Source organism: Puma concolor, chromosome E1, assembly GCF_028749965.1.
Source record: "Puma concolor isolate L17-30 chromosome E1, mPumCon1.1.hap2, whole genome shotgun sequence".
Taxonomy (NCBI): domain Eukaryota; kingdom Metazoa; phylum Chordata; class Mammalia; order Carnivora; family Felidae; genus Puma; species Puma concolor.
The window spans coordinates 63519431-63539753 of NC_141680.1; the positions used below are offsets into that span (position 1 = coordinate 63519431).

The 20323-nt window shown below is 53.8% G+C and overlaps 2 protein-coding genes across 3 annotated transcripts in view; both read left to right on the top strand.

The window, feature by feature from the left end:
- Positions 1 to 862: 862 nt before the first annotated feature.
- On the top strand, positions 863 to 10691 carry FN3K (fructosamine 3 kinase). Its single transcript, XM_086688349.1, has 6 exons — positions 863 to 1048; positions 3511 to 3662; positions 5374 to 5465; positions 5775 to 5857; positions 9283 to 9405; positions 10250 to 10691. Exons 1-6 carry the CDS (start codon positions 908 to 910, stop codon positions 10586 to 10588), a joined length of 930 nt encoding a protein of 309 aa, XP_086544475.1. The 5' UTR covers positions 863 to 907; the 3' UTR covers positions 10589 to 10691.
- A 1543-nt stretch (positions 10692 to 12234) lies between these two features.
- The window catches only part of TBCD (tubulin folding cofactor D), a 159807-nt gene continuing 151718 nt past the window's right edge, over positions 12235 to 20323 (top strand). Inside the window, exons 1-2 of one of the 2 annotated variants that reach the window (XM_086688345.1) lie at positions 12235 to 12562; positions 13740 to 13790. In XM_086688345.1, the coding sequence (XP_086544471.1) occupies positions 12379 to 12562; positions 13740 to 13790 (235 nt within the window). In that variant the 5' untranslated portion in view covers positions 12235 to 12378. The remainder of the gene's footprint in view (positions 12563 to 13739; positions 13791 to 20323) is intronic. The other variant, XM_025927753.2, reaches the window with a different exon arrangement.

The window sequence follows — 20323 nt, forward strand, 5'->3', positions numbered from 1 at the left end:
GTGCAAGAGCCCAAATCTACAGGAATCCTGCTTCAAGATGCAATGGGAAGGGCTTCACCAACTCAGAGAAAAAAGCTAGGAGGAGGGAGAGGTAGAGGGGCAGATGCTTTTCCCAAGATGGCCACACAATCTCTCCCACCTCCTGCTCTTCTGCAATGACCTTGTGTATGCGTGTGCATAGGTGTGTGCGTGCCTGTGTGCACATGGCCACGTGTGTTTTGAAGTTCCCTCTCCGGGGCAGCAGGTCTCTTAACAGGGCTCGGGTTCTGGGTGGGGTTGGCCACATTATCAGAACCCCCAGAGCAGTCTCTATCTCTGATGGCCACCAGGTGCCCTGATGAACAAGCCCAACATGAGCAACGAGTGTTGCTGGGTAGTGCCTGGAGCTGGATAGGATGTGGTCAAGACCCCTAGCCTTGTTTGGACAGTGTGAGACCTAGCCAGGACTGTGACCTGTGACCTGGGTCCCAGGGGCAGTGGGCTCTACCCTAGACTATGTCCTCTAAGTCCTGCTGAGGCCTGGGCAGAGGGCCAGCGAGGGCTCCTGGAACCTCTGGCCGCGGGGGGGGGGGGGGGGTAGGTAGTGGGGGTGGTGGTGTCAGGCTCTACAGGGTGAGCCGCACCCCGGATTGTCGGGGCACCCTGACTGTATGGACACATGCAGAGGGGCACCGCCCCCACTTCTGTCCCCCTCCGGAAGCTCTCTGTCTGCCCTCGCCCTCGGGCTGGGTCCGTTCCCCCACCGCTCGCGCGGACCTGACCGCACCCGCCACCCGCGCGCAAGGGTTGGACAGCCCGGAGCCCGCAGGCCGCGAGGACCCGGCGCCGCCCCCGCGGAGAGCGAGCTCCGCCCCGGCTGGCGTCTGCGCCGTCCCCGTGCCTCCCCGGCCCGAGTCCCCCCCGCCCCATGGAGCAGCTGCTGCGAGCCGAGCTGCGCACCGCGACCCTGCGGGCCTTCGGGAGCCCCGGGGCCGGCTGCATCAGTGAGGGACGAGCCTACGACACGGATGCGGGCCCCGTTTTCGTCAAGGTCAACCACCGGACGCAGGTGCGGCCCCCAGAAACCCCCTCCCCCGCGGCCTGAGCTGGAGCCTGGAGAGGGGAAGGGGTGGGGGGTGGAGGGGCGCAGGTGCGGCCTGGCGTCACTGCGGGGGTCAGGAGCTGGCACCTGCCGGCAAGGAGGACTCAAGCGTTTTCTGCGGGACCCAGGGTTTTGTCAGCTGCAGGATTAATAATCCTGTGCCTGGAGGCGCAGGAGTGTTGGTTTTAATTTCTCTACCATCAAGAATGGGGGAGGTGAGGCTTGGAGTCCTGGGATGCTTCTGCCTCTACCCTGGGTCCCAGCGCTGGGTTCCCTCTTCCACAGCCCGTGGGTCCAGCTCAACAGGTGGGAGGAGGCAGAAAGGAGGCCAAGACTCGGTGAGGGACCGAGCAAGAGGCTCATGCTGTCTGCTCAGGGGCCTGTGCTTGTGTTGGGCCTGGTTACTGCCTGCTTAAAGTGTTGCTGTTAAATAGACTGTATATGGAAAATAGTGACACTTTACAAATGGAGAAAGTTGGCCGTAGTTAGTGCCCCCAGATGCTAAGGATGGCACTCCCTTGGCCCTAGTGGGCGCCTTCTCTGAGGCCCCCAGTGCTCTGTGGGCCAGGCCCTTTTGAGGTGCAGCAGTGGTGGTGGGGGTAGGGGCTGTGGGTGGAAGGAATCCTCCCAGCCCCCCTGCAGCAGGGCCCACCTGGGATGGGTGAGAGGTCGGGATTGGTCCAGCAGCCCGGCTCTGCTAGCACAGGGAGGGAATTGTTAGGGAATTTCGTTTCAGAACCAATCGCTCTCAAAATAAGCCCCATGTACCGGGAAGCAGTTTTGGGCTCAGGGCTCATGTGGGGTCTGGAACCCTCCTACTGAAAGCTTCTCCATTTGCCCTTGAAACCCTCGGTGCTGGCACACAGTAGGTGAGCAGGTGACAGGTGAGGCCCTCAGGACACGGGCAGAATGCAGCCCAGGTATTCCCTGCCCCTGTATGTTTGGGGGCTGCTGGATGCCCCCTGCGGGGCGCTAGCAACCCCTGCTTCACAATTCCAGGGCTGGGCTGGCACTTTGGAGGATGCCTTGCCTCATTTTCCCCTCAGAGACTTTGAATTGAAGGATGGGGTTCTTTTCCTGCGTGGCATTAGATGCTTTGGCCTCATGAGGAATAATTCTATAGGCAGAGGTGTTCAGAAGCATGTTTTCTGTCGCGTACCTGGGGTGAGTGTTCACCTCGTTTAAAATTGGGGTATTTGTGGGAAATATTTTAGAAGTAGGACAGCCCTTGGGTCCCAATGGAGGCTGTTCTGCTGCTCCTGGGGCGGCCTGTCTTCTTCCTGGGTGGGGTGTGAGCCTCCTTCCCGCCCCCCCAGGCCCCGCTGGGTGCTTATCTCTGGGGAGAGGCCCTGGACCCAAGCCAGGCCCAGCTGACCTCTCTGCCTCGAATTCTTGCCCAAAATGTGTGTCCCAGTCCCTTTGGCATGCCACCCCACCCTGCCCTTGCGGTTCCTCCTCTCCTGTGATCGCTGGAGGCAGTGAGGTGGGCAGGAAACTTGGAAGGGCACCCATGCCCGGCTCCAGACGCTCCACTGATCCACACTCCAAGGCACCCTACAGATAACCCCTAGCACCCCACTGCATCTCACAGCACCACCCAGACCCTCTGCAGCACCCCCACAGTCCCCTGAGGTACCTTACAACCTCTGTGGCACCTGGCAGCATCCTGCAGTACCCCACTGTGCCCCCAGGCACCCCCGACACTCCCACCGTACCCCCTGGCCCCCCGACACTCCCACTGTACCCCCCAGACACCCCCAGCATTCCTACTGTACCCTCACAGCACTCCTGTCACTCCCACTGTACCCCCAGGTACCCCTGACACTCCCAGCATGCCCCCCGTACCCTGATACTCCCACCATATCCCCAGGCACCCCAACATTCCCACCATGCTCTCACATACTCCCAACACTCCCAGCGTGCCCCCAGGCACCCCGACACTCACACTGAGCCCCCACAGCACCCCTGACACTCCCACTGTACTCCCTAGGCACCCCGACATTCCCATCGTAACCCCGGGCATCCCTGACATTCCCACCATGACCCCGGGCACCCCCGACACTCCCACTGTACCTCCACAGCACCCCCGACACTCCCACTGTGACGCCACAGCACACCCTGGCCCCCAGTAGCAACGCCAGCACCTCCAGAACCTCCCCTGCACCTGTGCTTCCTCACCTCTGGGAGCAAGCACCCAGGGCAGGGGCACCAGCATTCTGTCCGCCCCAAGCCCCAGGCACAGCCTCACCCTCGGAGCCCATTTCTATCTGAAGGGGGCCGTGTTACACCCCATTCTCTGAGGGGCTGATGTCTTGCTCTCCAGCTAGCTTTCAGTAACTGTAGGTCCTGGGTGCTTGTGACCCCACGTGGTGGCTTCTGTCCAGGGCTGCAGGGGCCCCTCGGAGCTCATGGCAGTGTTCTGGATGCAGGCCCGGCAGATGTTCCAGGGAGAGATGGCCAGCCTGGAGGCCCTCCAGGCCACAGGCCTGGTTCGGGTACCACGGCCAATCAAGGTGATTGACCTGCCGGGAGGAGGGGCTGCCTTTGTGATGGAGCATCTGAAGATGAGGAGCTTGAGCAGGTGAGTGTGCATGTGTGTGCGCGTGTGCATGTGTGTGTGTGCGTGTGTGAGAGAGTGCGTGAGATTGTGAGATCACGAGATGGAGGGAGAGGGAGTGAGGGAGAGGGAGGGGGAGGACAGAGGGATGGGGAGGGAGAGAGGGGGAGGAGAGAGGGCAAGGGAGGGAGAGGGGGGAAGGGAGAGAAAGAGAAAAGGAGAGGGAGGGAAAGGGAGAGAGGGAGAGGGAGATGGAGAGAGGACAAGAGGGAGGGAGAGAGTGAGACAGAGAGAGGGAAGGGGAGAAAGAGGGAGAGAGGAAAAGGGGGAGGGAGAGGGAGAGAGGGAGGGAGGGAGGGGGACGAGAGAGGGAAGGGGAACAGGCTCTTGCTGAGCTGCCAGTGTGGCTCATCAGAGGCAGGGCCAGGATTCCTACCCCTGCCCCCGGGATCTTAACAGAGACAAGGAGTTCTTGCTTTCTGTGTGTTTTGGCTCCAATGAATCAGCATCAAACTAGCGTGTTGGAACCATCCCTGGCCTCATGCTTTAGAATGCACTCATGTTAGCTCAAACCGGGCCCAGTGAGGTTGATCTAGTAATTATCCGAAGTCCTGAAATTTTTTTCTAATTACTAGAGTTACGTGTATTTTGGGGTGCCTGGGTGGCTCAGTTGGTTAAGTGTCCAACTTCGGCTCAGGTCATGATCTCACTGTAAGTGGGTTCAAGCCCTATGTTGGGCTCTGTGCTGACAGCTCAGAGCTTGGAACCTGCTTCAGATTCTGTGTCTCCCCCTCTCTCTGCCCCTCCTCCCCCAAAATAAATAAATATAAAAAATAAAAGTTATGCAGAGGCGCCTGAGTGGCTCAGCTGGTTAAGTGTTCAACTTAGGCTCAGGTCATGATCTCACCATTCCCGAGTTTGAGCCCCGTGTCGGGCTCTGTGCTGACAGCTTGGAGTCTGGAGCCGGCTTCGGATTCTGTGTCTTCCCCTCTCTCTGCCCCTCCCCTGCCTGTGCTCTATCTCTGTCTCTTAAAAATAAATAAATGTTAAAAAAAAGTTGTGTGTATTTTGTTTAAAAAAGGTGGAAAACAAGAACTCACATAAAGAAGACATAAAACCACCTGCAGCTCCATCAGCAAAGAATGGCCCATGCCCATCATGGTGCATGAATAGCATCTCAGTCTGTTTTTTTTAAGTTTGTTTATTTATTTTGAGGAGAGATAGCTTGCACTTGAGTGAGGGAGGGGCAGAGAAAGAATCCCAAGCAGGCTCCACACTGTCAGTGCAGAGCCTGATGTGGGGCTCGATCCCATGAACTGTGAAATCATGACCTGAGCCAAAATCAAGAGTTGGACGTTTAATGGACTGAGCCACCCAGGTGCCCCTCAACCTGTCTTTTATATGTGATGTACATTTGTTTTTTTACAAACCTTCCGAGCTGGTCTTTCCTTAATGTAAGTTTTTAAACCTTTGTTCCTGTTCCCAGCGCCTCCTAAGGCTTCTGTTGACACACACACACACACACACACACACACACACACACACACACGCCCCCTGCGCTTGTGATTTTATACTATCCTGTTTTTCAGAAAAGGTCATGGCCTACAGTTCATTTTTCCCTTTTTAAAGAATGGAGAGTAGTTTTTAAGGTATTTAAAACATTTCTCAGAGTGGAGCCTTCTAACTGGTTGTGGTTATTTCTTGTTTTAATTGGTTGCATTTCCTGTATCCTCAGTCAGGCATCAAAACTCGGAGACCAGATGGCAGATTTGCACCTTTACAACCAGAAGCTCAGGGATAAGTTGAAGGAGGAGGAGAACACAGTGGGTACGTTGTGGCCCCTGACCCAGGTGTATCTACCCCGGGGTGGTGCTTGTGGCGATGCGTACCGACTTCCTTTATGCTGCATGTCAAGATGAGATTGTTAAATGGGGACTCTGATGGCACTGACGGGTGGGTGGGGTTGGACCCCGGTTACTCCCAGCCCTGTTGTCCAGCACGCCTGAGGCAGGAGGGCCCTGGCGCTCCTCAGACTGTCCCCGTTTGAGCAGTGTAGCCCAGGCCTCTCCCTCTGCTGAGGGAGCTCTGCTGAGGTCTGGCATTGAAGGGGAGGACAACAACTCTTTCTGCTGACAGGCCGGAGGACTGAGTGTGCTGAGCCCCAGTATGTGAGCAAGTTTGGCTTCCACACGGTGACATGCTGTGGCTTCATCCCTCAGGTGAGAGCCTGGGGGAGGACGTCCCTGCTTAGCTGATGACCGTTCCCAGTGCCCCAGTGCTGGTCGCCTTGTCCCTTGTAGGTGACAGGGTGCCATGAAGATTATCTGATTTCTGAACGCAGGGTGTGAACTGGGGTGCCTGGGAGAGGAGGGCAGACACCTGAGCTGAGCTTGGCGGAGGTGGGAAGCTGTGGGCCGGGTGGAAGAGCATCTAAGCAGAGGGAACAGCAGGTGCAAAGGCTTTCTGCAGAGGGTTGTGTGATGAGTGTGGGGACTGGAGTGGGTGGCAGTGAGGCAGCAGGTGAGGTCAGGGATTAAGTCCTGGCCTTTGTAATTCTCATGACATAAACTCCATTATTTTAAAATGTACGATTTAGTGGTTGTTAGTATATTCACAATATTGTGCAGCCATCACCACTGTCTCATTACAGAATATTTTCATTGCCCCCAAAATAAATCACATGCTAATTAGCAGTCACCCCCATTCCCCCTGCCCTTGGCCTCTGATAACCACTCACCTCCTTCTGTCTCAGTGGCTTTGCTCATTCTGGACATTTCATGTAGTGGAATCATCCAGTAGGTAGCCATTTGTCCCTCTCTGTCTCTCCCGTGTGGGCAGACGGCGAGCCTCCCAGGTGGATGTCATGTGGGTAAGATCATTATGAAGCCTGAGCCAGATTTTGGGATCCCAGACAGGGGGCAGCCCTCACATCTGGGGTCCCTAGAACTCCACACACACAGTGCTTTACCAGGCTTGTTGGGACTCCCTGGATCTCTGGTGAAGCCAGCTCCCCTGGGGCCTACACATCTGCCTGGGGCTGGTGGCCCACACAGTTGTACTGGTCCCAGGCAGGTGTGGCTGAATGTGGTCTGGTGTCCTGCTTCAGGTGCTGAGTTTAAGAGCTGTTGTGGGCTCTCCAAAGACTCAGTTGACCTTGCCCAGTGACTTTTCAAGAACCAAGGAGGGTTGCCTGGGTGGCGCAGTCGGTTAAGCGTCCGACTTAGGCTCAGGTCATGATCTCACCGCTCCTGAGTGAGTTCGAGCCCCATGTGGGGCTCTGTGCTGACAGCTCAGAGCTTGTTGCTGCTTCGGATTCTGTGACTCCCTCTCTCTCTGCCCTTCCCCTGCTCATGCTCTGTCTCTCAAAAAGTGAATAAATGTTAAAAAAATAAAAATTAAAAAAAAAAAAAGAACTAAGGAATGAAATCATACACAGAGCCCCAGTCTGTGAAGTCAACGAGAATGGGGCTGGTCTCTTAGGGACACAGGCGGCCCCTTTGTCCCCCTTTAGACTCCAGGATCAGTGAACCTATTTAGCTCAGCTGCTACTGGCCAGGGAGGGGCCAGGGAGGGGCCAGGGAGGGGCCAGGGAGGGGCCAGGGAGGGGCCAGGGAGGGGCCTGGGAGGGGGTAAGGGGCGGGCAAAGGGCGGGCAACGGGCCAGGGAGGGGGAAGGGGCCTGGGAGGGGCGGGGGCTGGGGAGGGGCCTGGGAGGAGCAAGGGGCGGGCAAGGGGCCAGGGAGGGGCAAGGGGCCAGGGAGGGGGAAGGGGCCTGGGAGGGGCAAGGGGCCAGGGAGGGGCCGGGGAGGGGCTGGAGAGGGGCAAGGGGCCAGGGAGGGGGAAGAGGCCTGGGAGGGGCTGGGGAGGGGCCAGGGGGGGCAAAGGGGGGCTGGGCGGGGCTGGGGAGAGGCCGGGGAGGGGCAAGGGGCCTGGGAAGGGCCAGGGAGGGGCCAGGGTGGGCCAAGGGGACTGGGAGGGGTAAGGGGCAAGCGGCAAGGGGCCTGGGAGGGGCCTGGGAGGGGCCAGGGAGGGGCAAGGGGTCAGGAGAACACTTAGTCCACCTCTTCCTTCTGTGACAGATGGTCCTGGATGGAGCACCTGTCCCAGCCCAGAAATTGCAGGAGGGTCCTGCTCCTTGGGAGGATGAGTGGGCCCTTAACTGACCCTTAACCAGACGCTTAACCAACGGAGCCATCAAGGCGCCCCAATATTTATCTAATTTTGAGAGAGAGAGAGAGAGAGAGACAGTGTGTGAGCAGGGGAGAGGGGCAGAGAGAGGGAGACAGAATCAGAAGCAGGCTCCAAGCCCTGAGCTGTCAGCACAGAGATTGACGCGGGGCTCGAACTCACCAACCATGAGATCATGACCTGAGCCAAAGTTGGACGCTTAACCGACCGAGCCACCCAGGCGCCTCAAACCACACACTTAACGTGTACAAAGTGATAAGTTTTGGCATGCAGAGGTACCTGTGAACCAGTTCCCATGGTTGGGGTGCGTATATGCATCACCTGAAGCGTCCTCCTACCCTTCCCCGACCCTGGGCACCATGGATCTGCTTTCTGTCACTGTAGGTAAATTTGTATTTCATAGAACTTAGTATAAATGGAATCATACACTACGTGCCTTTTTCTGGCTTCTTTCACTCAGTTTAATCATTTCATGATATTCATCTATGGTGTTGCAAGTGTTCAGAGTCCGTTCCTTCCTACAATGAACCAGTCTGTTTACCTATTTACCTGCTGACGGGCATCTGAGTAGTTTCCAGGTTTCGCTTCCACAAATAAAGCTGCTGAACCTTTGTGTACAAGAGTTTGTGTAGACACATGCTTCCATTTATCCTAGGTAATTACCTAGGAGGGAAATGGCCAGGTCATATAGTAGGTTCACATTTAACTTTTTAAGAAAAATACTGCAGAAATACTTTCCCAAGTGATTGTACCATGTTACATTCCCACCGGCAGGGGGTGAGGGTTCCAGTTCCTCCACATCCTTGCCACTCTTGGTGGTTTCCGTTTAAAATTCAAGCTCTCCTGGTGAGTGTGCAGTGGTGTCTCACTGACGTTTTATTTCCCCTGATGGTTAATGATGTGGAACATCTGTCCATGAGCCTATTTGCCATATATTAGGGGTACAGAAATTTAGGATTATTATGTCCTTTTTATCAATTAACTTGCTTTCCATTGTGAAATGACCTCTTTTATATTCTCTCCTCTGAAATCTACTCTGTCTGATATTAACATAGCCATTCCAGCTTTTCTTTCGACTAGTGTTAGCATGTATAAAGTGCATTTCTTGTACACAGCTTGGAATCAAGTCTTGCTTTATTTTTCCAACCTGTCTCTGCCCTTTAACTAGGGTATTTAGACCCTTTGCATTTAATGTACTTATTGATGTGGCTAGGGGTGAATCTGTCATTTTGCTGTTTGTTTTCTATTTGTCCTATATGTTCTATGTTTCCCCTTTTCCTGTTCATCTGCCTTCTTTTGGACTATTTTTAATGACTCCATCCTATCTCCTCTGTTGGCTAGCTGTAATATTTGTTGTGTTCTGTTAGTGGTTGTCCTGGGGTTTGGGCAGTCTCCATGTATAGCTGTCCTGTGAACACCAGCTGCAGCAGCATCAACCTTGGCCCCTTGTCGCCCAGGTGAATGAGTGGCAGGATGACTGGTCGACCTTCTTTGCCCGGCACCGTCTCCAAGCACAGCTGGACCTCATTGAAAAGGACTATGCTGACCGAGAGGCACGAGAACTGTGGTCACAACTACAGGTGGGTGCAGAGGCTATTCTCTGGGACAGGGGCTGTTCTTTTATGGGCTATCCTCCATATTTGTGTGGAGCCCTCTGGTAGAATGGAGCCATGGAGCAGAGCTGGTTAAGTGTGGACACATAAGTGCCTGACTATTGGCCTGATGGGGAAACTGGGAAGGAGAAGGTACCTGAGGGCATACTTGGCCCCTGAGTACAACTTTCACTGGCTAGGTCACCAAATACTTAACCTCAAACATAGGTGCCTGGCCCATAAATTGTGGCATTTACTATTGCTTTCTTATCCACTCTTACCCTGTCCTTTTCTTCTTTTCCAAAGCACGAATGTCTCACCTCTTGGAGATGTGGCCAGCAGATGCCCCAGAGTGACTAGTTTAAAATATAACTCTCAAAATGTTAAAAACAGAATTTGTGTGTCATCCCAGGGTGAAATTTAACTCATTAATGAAATAACCCATAGCACTCGTAGTATACAGAACAGGTGCAGACATATGTGTTCTGTGAAATTAAAGAATGGTGGAGAAAGTTTGCTAAATTACCCCCCCCACCAAAACCCTCCATTCAGGTTATATGGTTCACAGTCTACACGACCACATCCACTGAGGTCGCTATTGTATGGAAGTCATTAGGGCTGTGGAGTTTCCAAACCTAAATTAGTAAATAGTACAATGATGTTGCATTCTCTTGGACTCAGACGATCCCCTCATCTCTGGGCTTGGTAGACTGGGCTATGGCTGGACTCTGAACAAACATGAGGTCATCTCTGCCTTATTTCCAAGTATTGGGTGAGAAGGCTGTGGCTCATAGGCCCATGATGACTCTGTGTGCAATAATTATTTTCTTAGGTGAAGATCCCGGATCTGTTTTGTGGTCTAGAGATCATCCCTGCCCTTCTTCATGGGGATCTCTGGTCAGGAAACGTGGCTGAGGATGACTCAGGGCCTATTGTTTATGACCCAGCTTCCTTCTATGGACATTCTGAATTTGAACTGGCAATTGCTTTGATGTTCGGGGGGTTTCCCAGATCTTTCTTCACTGCCTACCACCGGAAGATTCCCAAGGCTCCGGGGTTTGACAGGCGGCTCCTGCTCTATCAGCTCTTTAACTACCTGAACCACTGGAACCACTTTGGGCGGCAGTACAGGAGCCCGTCCCTGGGCACCATGAGGAAGCTTCTCAAGTAGCAGCCAGCCTGCATCCCCTGCCTCCCTGCTTAGTAACTCTGGGTAGCAACACCAGAGGTGGTTTCCGGAACTAATAAAGTCCGGCTGGGCTTCAGGGATGGAAGTGTGTGTGTGTTTGTTCACCTGTGTCTCCATCCTCCATGCAGTTGGGCTAGTTTGCAGAGGGCCCGGAGCACCTGACAGATTTCCAACAGCCTCATTATGTGTCATGATCCAGGGGGAATTTGGGTATTTTCATGATGTTATAGAAACACATCTGGGATTTGCTTAGGTGGAAGTTGGGGTCACATCTCCCTGTGGACTCAGGGCTCCTGTTTGTGCCTTAGGCAGAGTTGGAGACCAGGAGATGGGTCTCACCTCTTGAGTAGCACCTCTGGGGCTGAGTGGGGCTCTGAGTGCCCTCCCTACTGAGGCGGGGCAGATGGAAGGAAAGGCCCTGGATATCATGGGGACCAGGCATTTGGACCGCAGCCACTGCCCAGCACTGCTCCCACACTCCATTTTCCAGCTGGAGTGTTTTCTGCTGGATAAAAAGGGGACGAGGGCAGGGGGAGAGCCTTGGTCAGTGGGTGTCCACTGTGGTCAGGTGGCTGGGGTGGCCAGTTGGTTGGAGATGCCCGGGCTGTCATCCGTGAAGGGAGGGCCCAGGGCAAGCTACATCAGGGCAGGGTCTGCGGGGCACTGGCCATTCACAGTGCGGGGCTGGAGACGAGACCACGCCTTTATTACTCCTTGCAAAATTACCAATTTCCCAGTGATAAGGGCGCCCAAATTTCTCTTTTCTGAGACTGTTTGTCCAGCGGGCCTCGCGCTCAGGAGACTGGTCCCATTGACAGGTGTGAGCCTGTTAAGACTTTCTAGAAAGAACACCCCGGAGGCATCCTTCCAGACAATTGACATTTCAAAACAGAAACTGCCTTTGTCGCAAAACTCAGGTTTGTGGGATGTGACAATGCGACGGGGGGAGAGGGGGGAGTCGGGCCCCACGTGGGGGATGGGGCCTGGTTCTCCTCCGGCTACTGGGGCCGCGACACCGCTGCCAGGCGCAGGCCACTGCGCCCACCCCCACTGCCACGGGTAGAGATTTTCCCCAACCAACGAGCTCAGACCCCGCCTTCGCGTTCGGACTCACCCCCCCCCCGCCCCCGCCCTGGCCACACCCACAGGCTCAGACCTCACCCCACCCCGGCCACACCCACAGGCTCCGTCCCCACCCCACCCACGGGCTCAGAGGCTTTCCCCCGATCCCACCTCGATCCCACCCACAGGCCCAGTCCCCATTCCCCCCGAGCTCAGATTTCCACCCCCTCCGCCCAACCTCACGAGCGAGCTCAGGCCCGGTTCCCCGCCCCGACCCCACCGACAGGCTCAGACCCCACCCCACCCCGCCCCGAGCTCAGACTGCCCCCACACCTCCCACCCCACCCCACCCCACCCCAATCGAACGCACCACCTCAGACCCCGCCCTTCCTTCTCTCTGGCCCCGCCCCCAGGCCGCGCATCAGGCTCCGGTCCCCGGACTTCCCGGCTTCGCGGGATCCAGGCTCCCTTTCACGCGGGCCCCGCCCCACAAGGCCCGGCCCCGCCTCCTTGCGCACTATTTTGGCGGCCGGCGCGTCCCGTAGCGGGTCCGAGGCGCGAGGTCGGAGGTCGTGGGGCGGGGCCAGCGTCGGTAGCCACCCCCTCCGCCTCAGCAGTAGTACCTCCGTCTGCATCAGCCGGCATCCCCCGTCCCGGTGCTCGGGCGGGGCCGAGCTTCCAGTCCACAGGCGCGGTCCGGAGCAGCGAGGATGGCTCTGGGCGAGGAGCCGGCTGCGGGCGCGCCGGAGGACGGGGCGGAGGACGAGGCGCTGGCCCGCGGCGGCTTCCTCGAGTCGTTCTGCGAGAGCGCGGAGACGCGCGCGCTGCTCGCCCGCCTGCCGGCGGTGCTCGGCGACCGTGCGGCCCGGGAGGGCGCCCTGGAGCGGTTCCGAGGTGCGCGTGCGGCCCGGGACCGGTGGCCTTCTGTACGCGCTCTCGGGCCGCAGCTGCTGCTTTCCCCGTGCGATGGTTGCCCCCTGCCGCGCACCTGTGGGAGCCGGGCGTGTGTGCTAGGGCGGCCTCACCTGGAGGCGCCGGGGCCGCGGGCCCTGCCTTTCCCGCCTGTCATCGGAGGGCGGGGTCGTGCAGGGTCCCGCGTGAGGACACCGGCGTGGACCTCGCCGGGACGGCCCCGGCTCTCGGGGACGGCCGTGCGGACGGGGAGGGAGGGACAGGAGAAGCAGACGGGGACCAGCGCGCCGCAGACCACGGGGTCTCCGACCCCACCCGGCGGGGTAGCGGCGGGCGGCGCAGCCCAGGCTCGGGGCACGGTGGGCAGTGGGTCGCGCGCGCGGTAGTTCCCCTTAAGGTGTCAGCTCGCCCAGCTCGCACCTTTGCAGCCGTCTCTCGGGAGCCGCTCGTGAGGGCTCCCTGGGGCCCCACCGCTGGGCGGTCGGGCTTTTGTCGTCCAGGAAAACCACCTTCGCGGGCCGTTCTTGCTCACGAAGTTTCGGCGTGGGTTTGTGCTCTTGCTTTGTCAGGACGGCCGTCTGACTTTGAGAGAGGGGCAGTGTGGCGGCTGCCCTGACAAAGCATATGCTCTGGTGACCCACCCCAGGGTTTTTACGTCCCGCTTGCCGCTCGGGCGCCTTGCCTCCTTGCTCTGAGGCTGTTTCTTTGGCCGTGAACCGGGGGTTCAAAAACAAGACCTTGTGCACACGACTGCCGAGAGGGTGAGGGCACGTCGGGGGGCCAGCGAAGGCCCTTTTTCCCCCTCCTGGGAAGTTGTCACAGGTGCAGGTGTGTGGCAGGTGGCCGCGGGATCTGACAGCTGTGCCAGCGGCCGCTGGGGTCTGCGGGGTCGAGCGGGGGGAGAAGTGGGTGCGGGGAGGTGTCTTGTCTGGTGAAGGGGAGGACTTGTGACTCGAGGAGGGAGCAAAGAAAGGTTCAGAGGAGGTGGGGGAACGGGCTCCAGAGGAAGGCGCTCCGCGCACGCGGGGAGGAGGGGCCGGCGGGTGGTGGTGGGGAGCCCCCTAGGTGGCCTGTGCCCCAGGGGCTGCGCCGCGGAAGGCGGCGAGGGAAAGCGCGCATGTCTGCCCCAGCGAAGCTAACCTCGTGTTTTCCTTCTTAGTGATCATGGACAAGTACCAGGAGCAGCCTCACCTGCTGGACCCACACCTCGGTAAGAACAGAGGCCGCTCCTCCTGCGGTGGGTCCTTCGGTCACACGTGTGTGCCCGCCGCCGCGGGCGTCAGGACGCATTGCCCCGGTCTTGTTTGTTCTTCGTGGGGTCTCTGCACCCCTTGCTCGTAGTGTGAATTTTAATGTTTTCCAGGCTCATTTTGTTAGCGCCAGCCCTCTACGGGGATCACCGTCGAAGGGTGATGAGTTATCTGTGTAGATGGAGACACGGAGGCTCCGGCTTCCTTAACTCAATTTAAGGGCACTGACTTTTGTGTTTCTTTTGTTTTTCATTGTTTGTTTATTGTCATTTTATGTTTGTTTACTTTTGAGAGAGAGAGAAGGAGAGAGAGCGGGCATGAGTGGGGGAGGGAGGGAGAAAGAGGGAGACAGAGGGTCCAAGCAGGCGGTGCACTGTCAGCACAGAGCCTGACCTGGGGCTCGAAGTCGAGAACTGTGAGATCCTGACCGGAGCGGGTGCCCCTTATTTTTGACTTGTTTCATCCTGATAACACTTTTTTTTATATGCAAAAGTAACACTTCTGGTGGTGAACTTAGGAAGGAGGAAGGTAGGAAAGGCAGCACGGGGTGGGGGTTGGGTGCCGGAGCCCCAGGCCAGGCTGCCTGGGTGTGCATCTCCGTGTAGCCCCTCAGCGGCTGTGGCCTGAGTTTCCCCACCTGTAGAATGGGGATTATTAGCACTACCTGTCCCACAGGGCTGTTGAAACTTTACACGTTGCCGTGTGAGGCCTTGAGCGTCGGCTTTAGTGTACACATACGTGCCTTTTGAAAAGTGGGCTGGTGCTGTGCGTGCTGCTTTCCTCTTCAGGTAACCTTGAAGGTTTTGTGCAAGGTAAGCTTTCTGAGCGGTCCCCTGTCTCAGGCAGAAGAAATACATTTCATCTTGGCTCGGTGAAGACAGAAGGCACGGTTCCCTCACCCACTGTTACCAAGTCCAAGTTTCTTTTTCAGGAGTCTGTTTTTGCTGCTGAAAGTTTCTAGAACTTGATATTTCAGAGGAGTGTGACGTGCTCTGGGTCTTTTCTCTCATGCTGGTCAGTCTTAGGCTGAACACTTGCATCCTTTGGCACAGGGGACTTCTGGTGTGGCGCCGGTCATTTCTCTGCTTCCGCTTTCTCTTTCTGGTGAGCCTGTGGACTGCATGTTGAGTTTCCAGGAGTGACCTTCTGGCCCCTTAGCTTTTCCCACATAGTTTTGCTTTTTAATCTTTGTTTTGCACATGAAGATGTTCTTGAATGTATTTTGTCCACGGTTTTTACCATCTAAGGGCTCTTGTCCTTGGTTTGGTATTTTTGACGGTTGTCTTCTGGGTCGTGTTTTCTCTCTGGGGACTACATGGCTAGCTGCTGGGTGCTGTCGCACTGTGGGGGAGGGTCCCACCGTGGGCCTCCTAGCCCAGAATGCCAACTCCCGGTTGAGTCAGGCTCTGACTGGCTGTTGTCAGCTGCTTCCTGGCTTCCTCTCAGACCTACTCTCTTCAGAGCATCTCTGTCCAGTAGAGAATTGGGTGATGATGGAATGTTCTAGATCTGTGCTATCTGGTAAAGTCACCAGTAACCAGATGTGATTGCTGAGCACTTGACTGACATATGGCTAGGATGACTGAAGAACATAAGTTTATTTTATTTTTTGTTTATTTAAAAAATGTTTGTTTATTTTGAGAGAGAGAGCACGCAAGCTGTGAGGCGGAGGGACAGAGGAGGGAGGGAGAGAGAATCCCAGGCAGGCTCTGTCCCATCAGCTCAGGGTCTGATGCAGGGCTTGATCTCAGGAACTGAACTGTGAGATCATGACCTGAGCCAAAATCAAGAGTCAGACGCTTAACCAACTGAGCTACCCAAGCACCCCCTGAAGAACTGAATTTTAAATTTTATTTGACTTAGGGGCGCCTGGGTGGCTCAGTCTGTTAAGCGTCCAACTTCTGCTCAGGTCATGATCTCATGGTTTGTGGGTTCGAGCCCTGTGTCGGGCTCTCTGCTGACAGCTCAGAGCCTGGAGCCTGCTTTGGATTCTGCGTGTCCCTCTTTGCCCCTCCCCTGCTTGTGCACGCAACGCATGCGTGTTCTTTCTCTCTCTCTCTCTCTCTCTCTAATATAAACATTAACTAAAAGTTTTTTAAAATTTTATTTGACAAAAAAGCAAACCCAAATGTGGCTAAGTGGCTGTGGGGCCCAGCACTCTAGGGAGGTAGACCTCTGGTCTTCTGCCCACGAGGGCAAGGGCTGGGGGACCTTAGAGCACTCCTCCTGTTTGCAACCCTTCCTGCGTCCTGCGCTGGCCAGTTCCTGGCACCTCGGCTCTGCCTGCCGGGCTGCTTCGGTTACCATAGGTTTCCCTGCCACCGTCCAGTTTCCAAGTCACAGCTGACATCTCTTGGCTGTTGTTTCTTTTTCTCTTTTTCTTTGTGGATTTGTATCTCTTTATTTCGTTTTCCCGGGACTTGGGGGGTGAGGGTTGCTGAGATATGCATGTGGAATAATCTGCTTTTCTGGTTTCTGTTCTTGTGGAATGGCTGTGCTGGCTTTCAGAATCTCTGGGAGGCCAGTTCTGACTGTTCTCTGCCATTCTCTCCAGTTCACCTCTTTCCTCAGGCGTCAGCTTTTGTGCGTATTTTGGTCTTTTCATGTTACTATTTCTGTCGTATTTAAGACCAAACGGATGTAGATGAGGGCTCCTCTGCTTCTTTTTTTGTAAGTTGGAGTGTTTCCGGCTAGACCCATCCTGAATGAATTCTGTCAGGCAGCCCCATTTGGGGCAGTGTGGTGAGTGAATGAGCGGATTTTCTCTGGGAGCAGGTGAGTTGGTTGAGTTTTCTACTAAGTGGGGACGTTCCAGATGCTGGGATGAAGCCTTTCCTTTATCTGGGATGCTCACGTTTCCTCCGGAGAACGCTTCACTTGCCCTAAGTGGTTTGTTGAGTTTTGCTCTGGGATGAAAGCTGCTTGTGCTCATGAGGTGTAGCTCACACGCCGTCGAGTTCAGCCTCGTGTGTGCATACTTCATTGGTTTTATTTTTTTTATTTTTATTAAAAAAAAATTTTTTTAATGTTTATTTATTTATTTATTTTTTTTTTAATTTTTTTTTTTTTTTAATGTTTATTTATTTTTGAGACAGAGAGAGACAGAGCATGAACGGGGGAGGGTCAGAGAGAGGGAGACACAGAAGCGGAAGCAGGCTCCAGGCTCTGAGCCATCAGCCCAGAGCCCGACGCGGGGCTCGAACTCACGGACCGCGAGATCGTGACCTGGCTGAAGTCGGACGCTTAACCGACTGCGCCACCCAGGCGCCCCCCTTAATGTTTATTTTTTTGAGAGAGACAGAGACAGAATGCAAGTGGGTTAGGGACAGAGAGAGAGGGAGACACAGAATCCAAAGTAGCCTCCAGGCTCCGAGCTGTCAGCACAGAGCCCAACGTGGGGCTCGAACTCAGAAGCTGTGAGATCATGACCTGAGCCGAAGTCAGACGCTCAACGACTGAGCCACCCAGGCGCCCCTACTTCATTGGTTTTAGTGCATCACAGAGTCATGTAGCCATCGCTACTAACTCCCTAATGTTTCAGCACCCCCAGGAGAAGCCCATATCCATCAACGGTCCCCCCCCACCCTCACTCTCCTGCCAGCCCCTGGCAACTGCTAATCTGTTTTCTGTCTGAATTTCTTATAAATGTTCATTGTGAGGGGCGCCTGGGTGGCGCAGTCGGTTAAGCGTCCGACTTCAGCCAGGTCACGATCTCGCGGTCCGGGAGTTCGAGCCCCGCGTCAGGCTCTGGGCTGATGGCTCGGAGCCTGGAGCCTGTTTCCGATCCTGTGTCTCCCTCTCTCTCTGCCCCTCCCCCGTTCATGCTCTGTCTCTCTCTGTCCCAAAAATAAATAAACGTTGAAAAAAAAATTTTTATAAATGTTCATTGTGAGCATTTCATATAATGGAGTCAGACAATATGTCTTTTGTTTTTTGTTTCTATTTATTTATTTATTTATTTATTTATTTTTTCAATATATGAATTTTGTTTCTTTTTAAAGATTTTATTTTTAATTAAAAAATTTTTAATTTTATTTTTTTAATATTTCTTTTTTTAAATGTATGTTTATTTTTGAGAGAGTAAGTGTGTGAACAGGGGAGGGAGACACAGAACCTGAAGCAGGATCCAGCTCCCAGCTATCAGAGCAGATCCTAAAGTGGGGCTTAAACTCACAAACCATGAGATCATGATCTGAACAGAAGTGGACGCTTGACCAACTGAGCCACCCAAGTGCCCCTGATTTTTTTTTTTTAATGTTTATTTATTCTTGAGAGAGAGAGAAAGACACAGAGTGTGAGTGGGGGAGGGTCAGAGAGAGAGAGAGAGGGAGACACAGAATCTGAAGCAGGCTCCAGGCTCTGAGCTGTCAGCACAGAGCCTGATGCGGGGCTCGAACTCACGAACCGTGAGATCATGGCCTGAGCTGAAGTTGGATGCTTACCCAACTGAGCCACCCAGGCGCCCCTGATTTTTTTTTTTTAATGTTTTTATTTTTGAGAGACAGAGAGTGCATAGGTGCGAGAGGAGGTGGGGTAGACAGAGGGGGACAGACGATCTGAAGCGGGCTCTGCTGACAGCAGAGAGCCCCATGTGGGGCTTGAACTCACAAGCCATGAGATCATGACCTGAGCCAAAGTCAGATGCTTAGCGTCTTAACCGACTGAGCCACCCAGGCACCCTAGACAATAGGTCTTATGTGACTGGCTTCTTTAACTGGGTGTAATGTTTAAAGTTCATTGTGCAATGAAATACATTACTAGTTTTTCAGTTTCTTTGGGTTTTCTAAGCAGGCAAATAATTATATAGTTTTTTTGTTTTTTTTAATTTTTTTTTTACCGTTGATTTATTTTTGAGACAGGGAGAGACAGCATGAATGGGGGAGTGTCAGAGAGAGAGGGAGACACAGAATCAGAAACAGGCTCCAGGCTCTGAGCTGTCAGCACAGAGCCTGATGCGGGGCTCGAACTCACGGACCGCGAGATCATGACCTGAGCCGAAGTCGGATGCTTAACCGACTGAGCCACCCAGGCGCCCCAATAATTATATAGTTTGTAAGTAATGCTAGCTTGATCTCTTTATCTGTCGATATACACTTTCATTCTTCCTTTAAAGTGTTCAAAGTTACCTTTGATGAGATATAATTTACATGCAATAAAACGCACCCATCCTAAGTATACAGTTTGAGTTTTGACAAATGTATGTATCTCCACCACCATCAAGGTGTAGAACATTTCTGTCCTCCCATGAGGTTAAGTGAACTGTGTCCCTTTGCAGTTAGTTGCCCTCATCTTGGCCTTGGGCAACCACTGACCTACTTTACTCTCTGGCTTCTTTATGTTAAAATAGTATTCTTAAGGCTTCTCCATATTACATGTTTTAGTACTTTGCTCATTTTCTGTTGAACCACAATTTGTTTATCCTTTCACCCTGTTGATGGACATTTGGGTTGTCTCCAGTTTGGGGCTGTTATTAATGCTACTGTGACATTTGCAGACAGTCCTTTGGGCTGACATGTGTTTCCATTTGTATTGGATAAATCTGTAAGAGTGGAATTGTTGGGTTGTATACTAAATATGTGTTTTTATGATAAACTTTTATGATGAATTGCCATACTGTTTTCATAAAGGAGGCCCCATTTTACATTTCAACCAACAATCTATGAGAATTTCAGTTGCCCTACATCCTCATCATCACTTAGTATTGCCAGTCTTTCTGATTGTAGCTTACGTTTTTGTGGGAATGTGGTGGTATATCACTACAGTTTTACTCTGCATTCCCTAGATGTGAGTTGCAGTCTTTTATGTTGAGTAAGACTCACAGCCCAGCACAGGGTCTGTTTTGTTGAAAGTTCTATGTGCACTTGAGAGGAATGTCTATTCAGCTGATGTTGGGTAGAGTGCCCTGTAAGTGTCATTTAGGTAGGGTGATTCATACTGTTATATAGGCCTTTTATGTCCATATTGACTTTTTTTCACTTGTTCTGTCAGTTCCTGAGAGTACCGAAATCTCTAACTACAATGATAAATTTGTCTTTTTCCTTTCCGCTCTCTCAATTTGACTCTGTAATTTGGCGTGGTTATAGGGGTCTTGAGTCTTCATGACTAATTGATCCTTATATCATTATGAAATGTTCTGTTTATCTCTGTAATATTACATGTTTCAAAATATGCTTTGATACTGATATGGCTGCTCTGGCTTTTTTTTTTTAAGTTGAGAGAGAGAGCGTGCACGCACATGCCAGCAGGGGAAGGGGCAGAGAGAGAGAGGGCAAGAGAGAATCCCAGGCAGGCTCTATGCTGTCAGTGCCGAGCCCGATGTGGGGCTCGCAGTCATGAACTGTGTGATCATGACCTGAGCCAAAATCCCTGAGCCGAAATCAAGAGTCGGATGCTTAACCGACTGAGCCACCCAGGCACCCCTGCTCGGGCTTTCTTATAATTCGTGATTGTTTGGTATGGCTTTTCTTCCTATTAACATTTAAAAAAAAAAATT

What these genes read in the sequence shown, in the direction of transcription:
- FN3K (XM_086688349.1), top strand. Translation starts at nt 908, where the DNA reads ATGGAGCAGCTGCTGCGAGCCGAGCTGCGCACCGCGACCCTGCGGGCC. An exon ending in AGGTCAACCACCGGACGCAG is followed by an intron (nt 1,049 to 3,510) that starts GTGCGGCCCCCA and finishes TTCTGGATGCAG; the next exon opens with GCCCGGCAGATGTTCCAGGG. An exon ending in AAGATGAGGAGCTTGAGCAG is followed by an intron (nt 3,663 to 5,373) that starts GTGAGTGTGCAT and finishes CTGTATCCTCAG; the next exon opens with TCAGGCATCAAAACTCGGAG.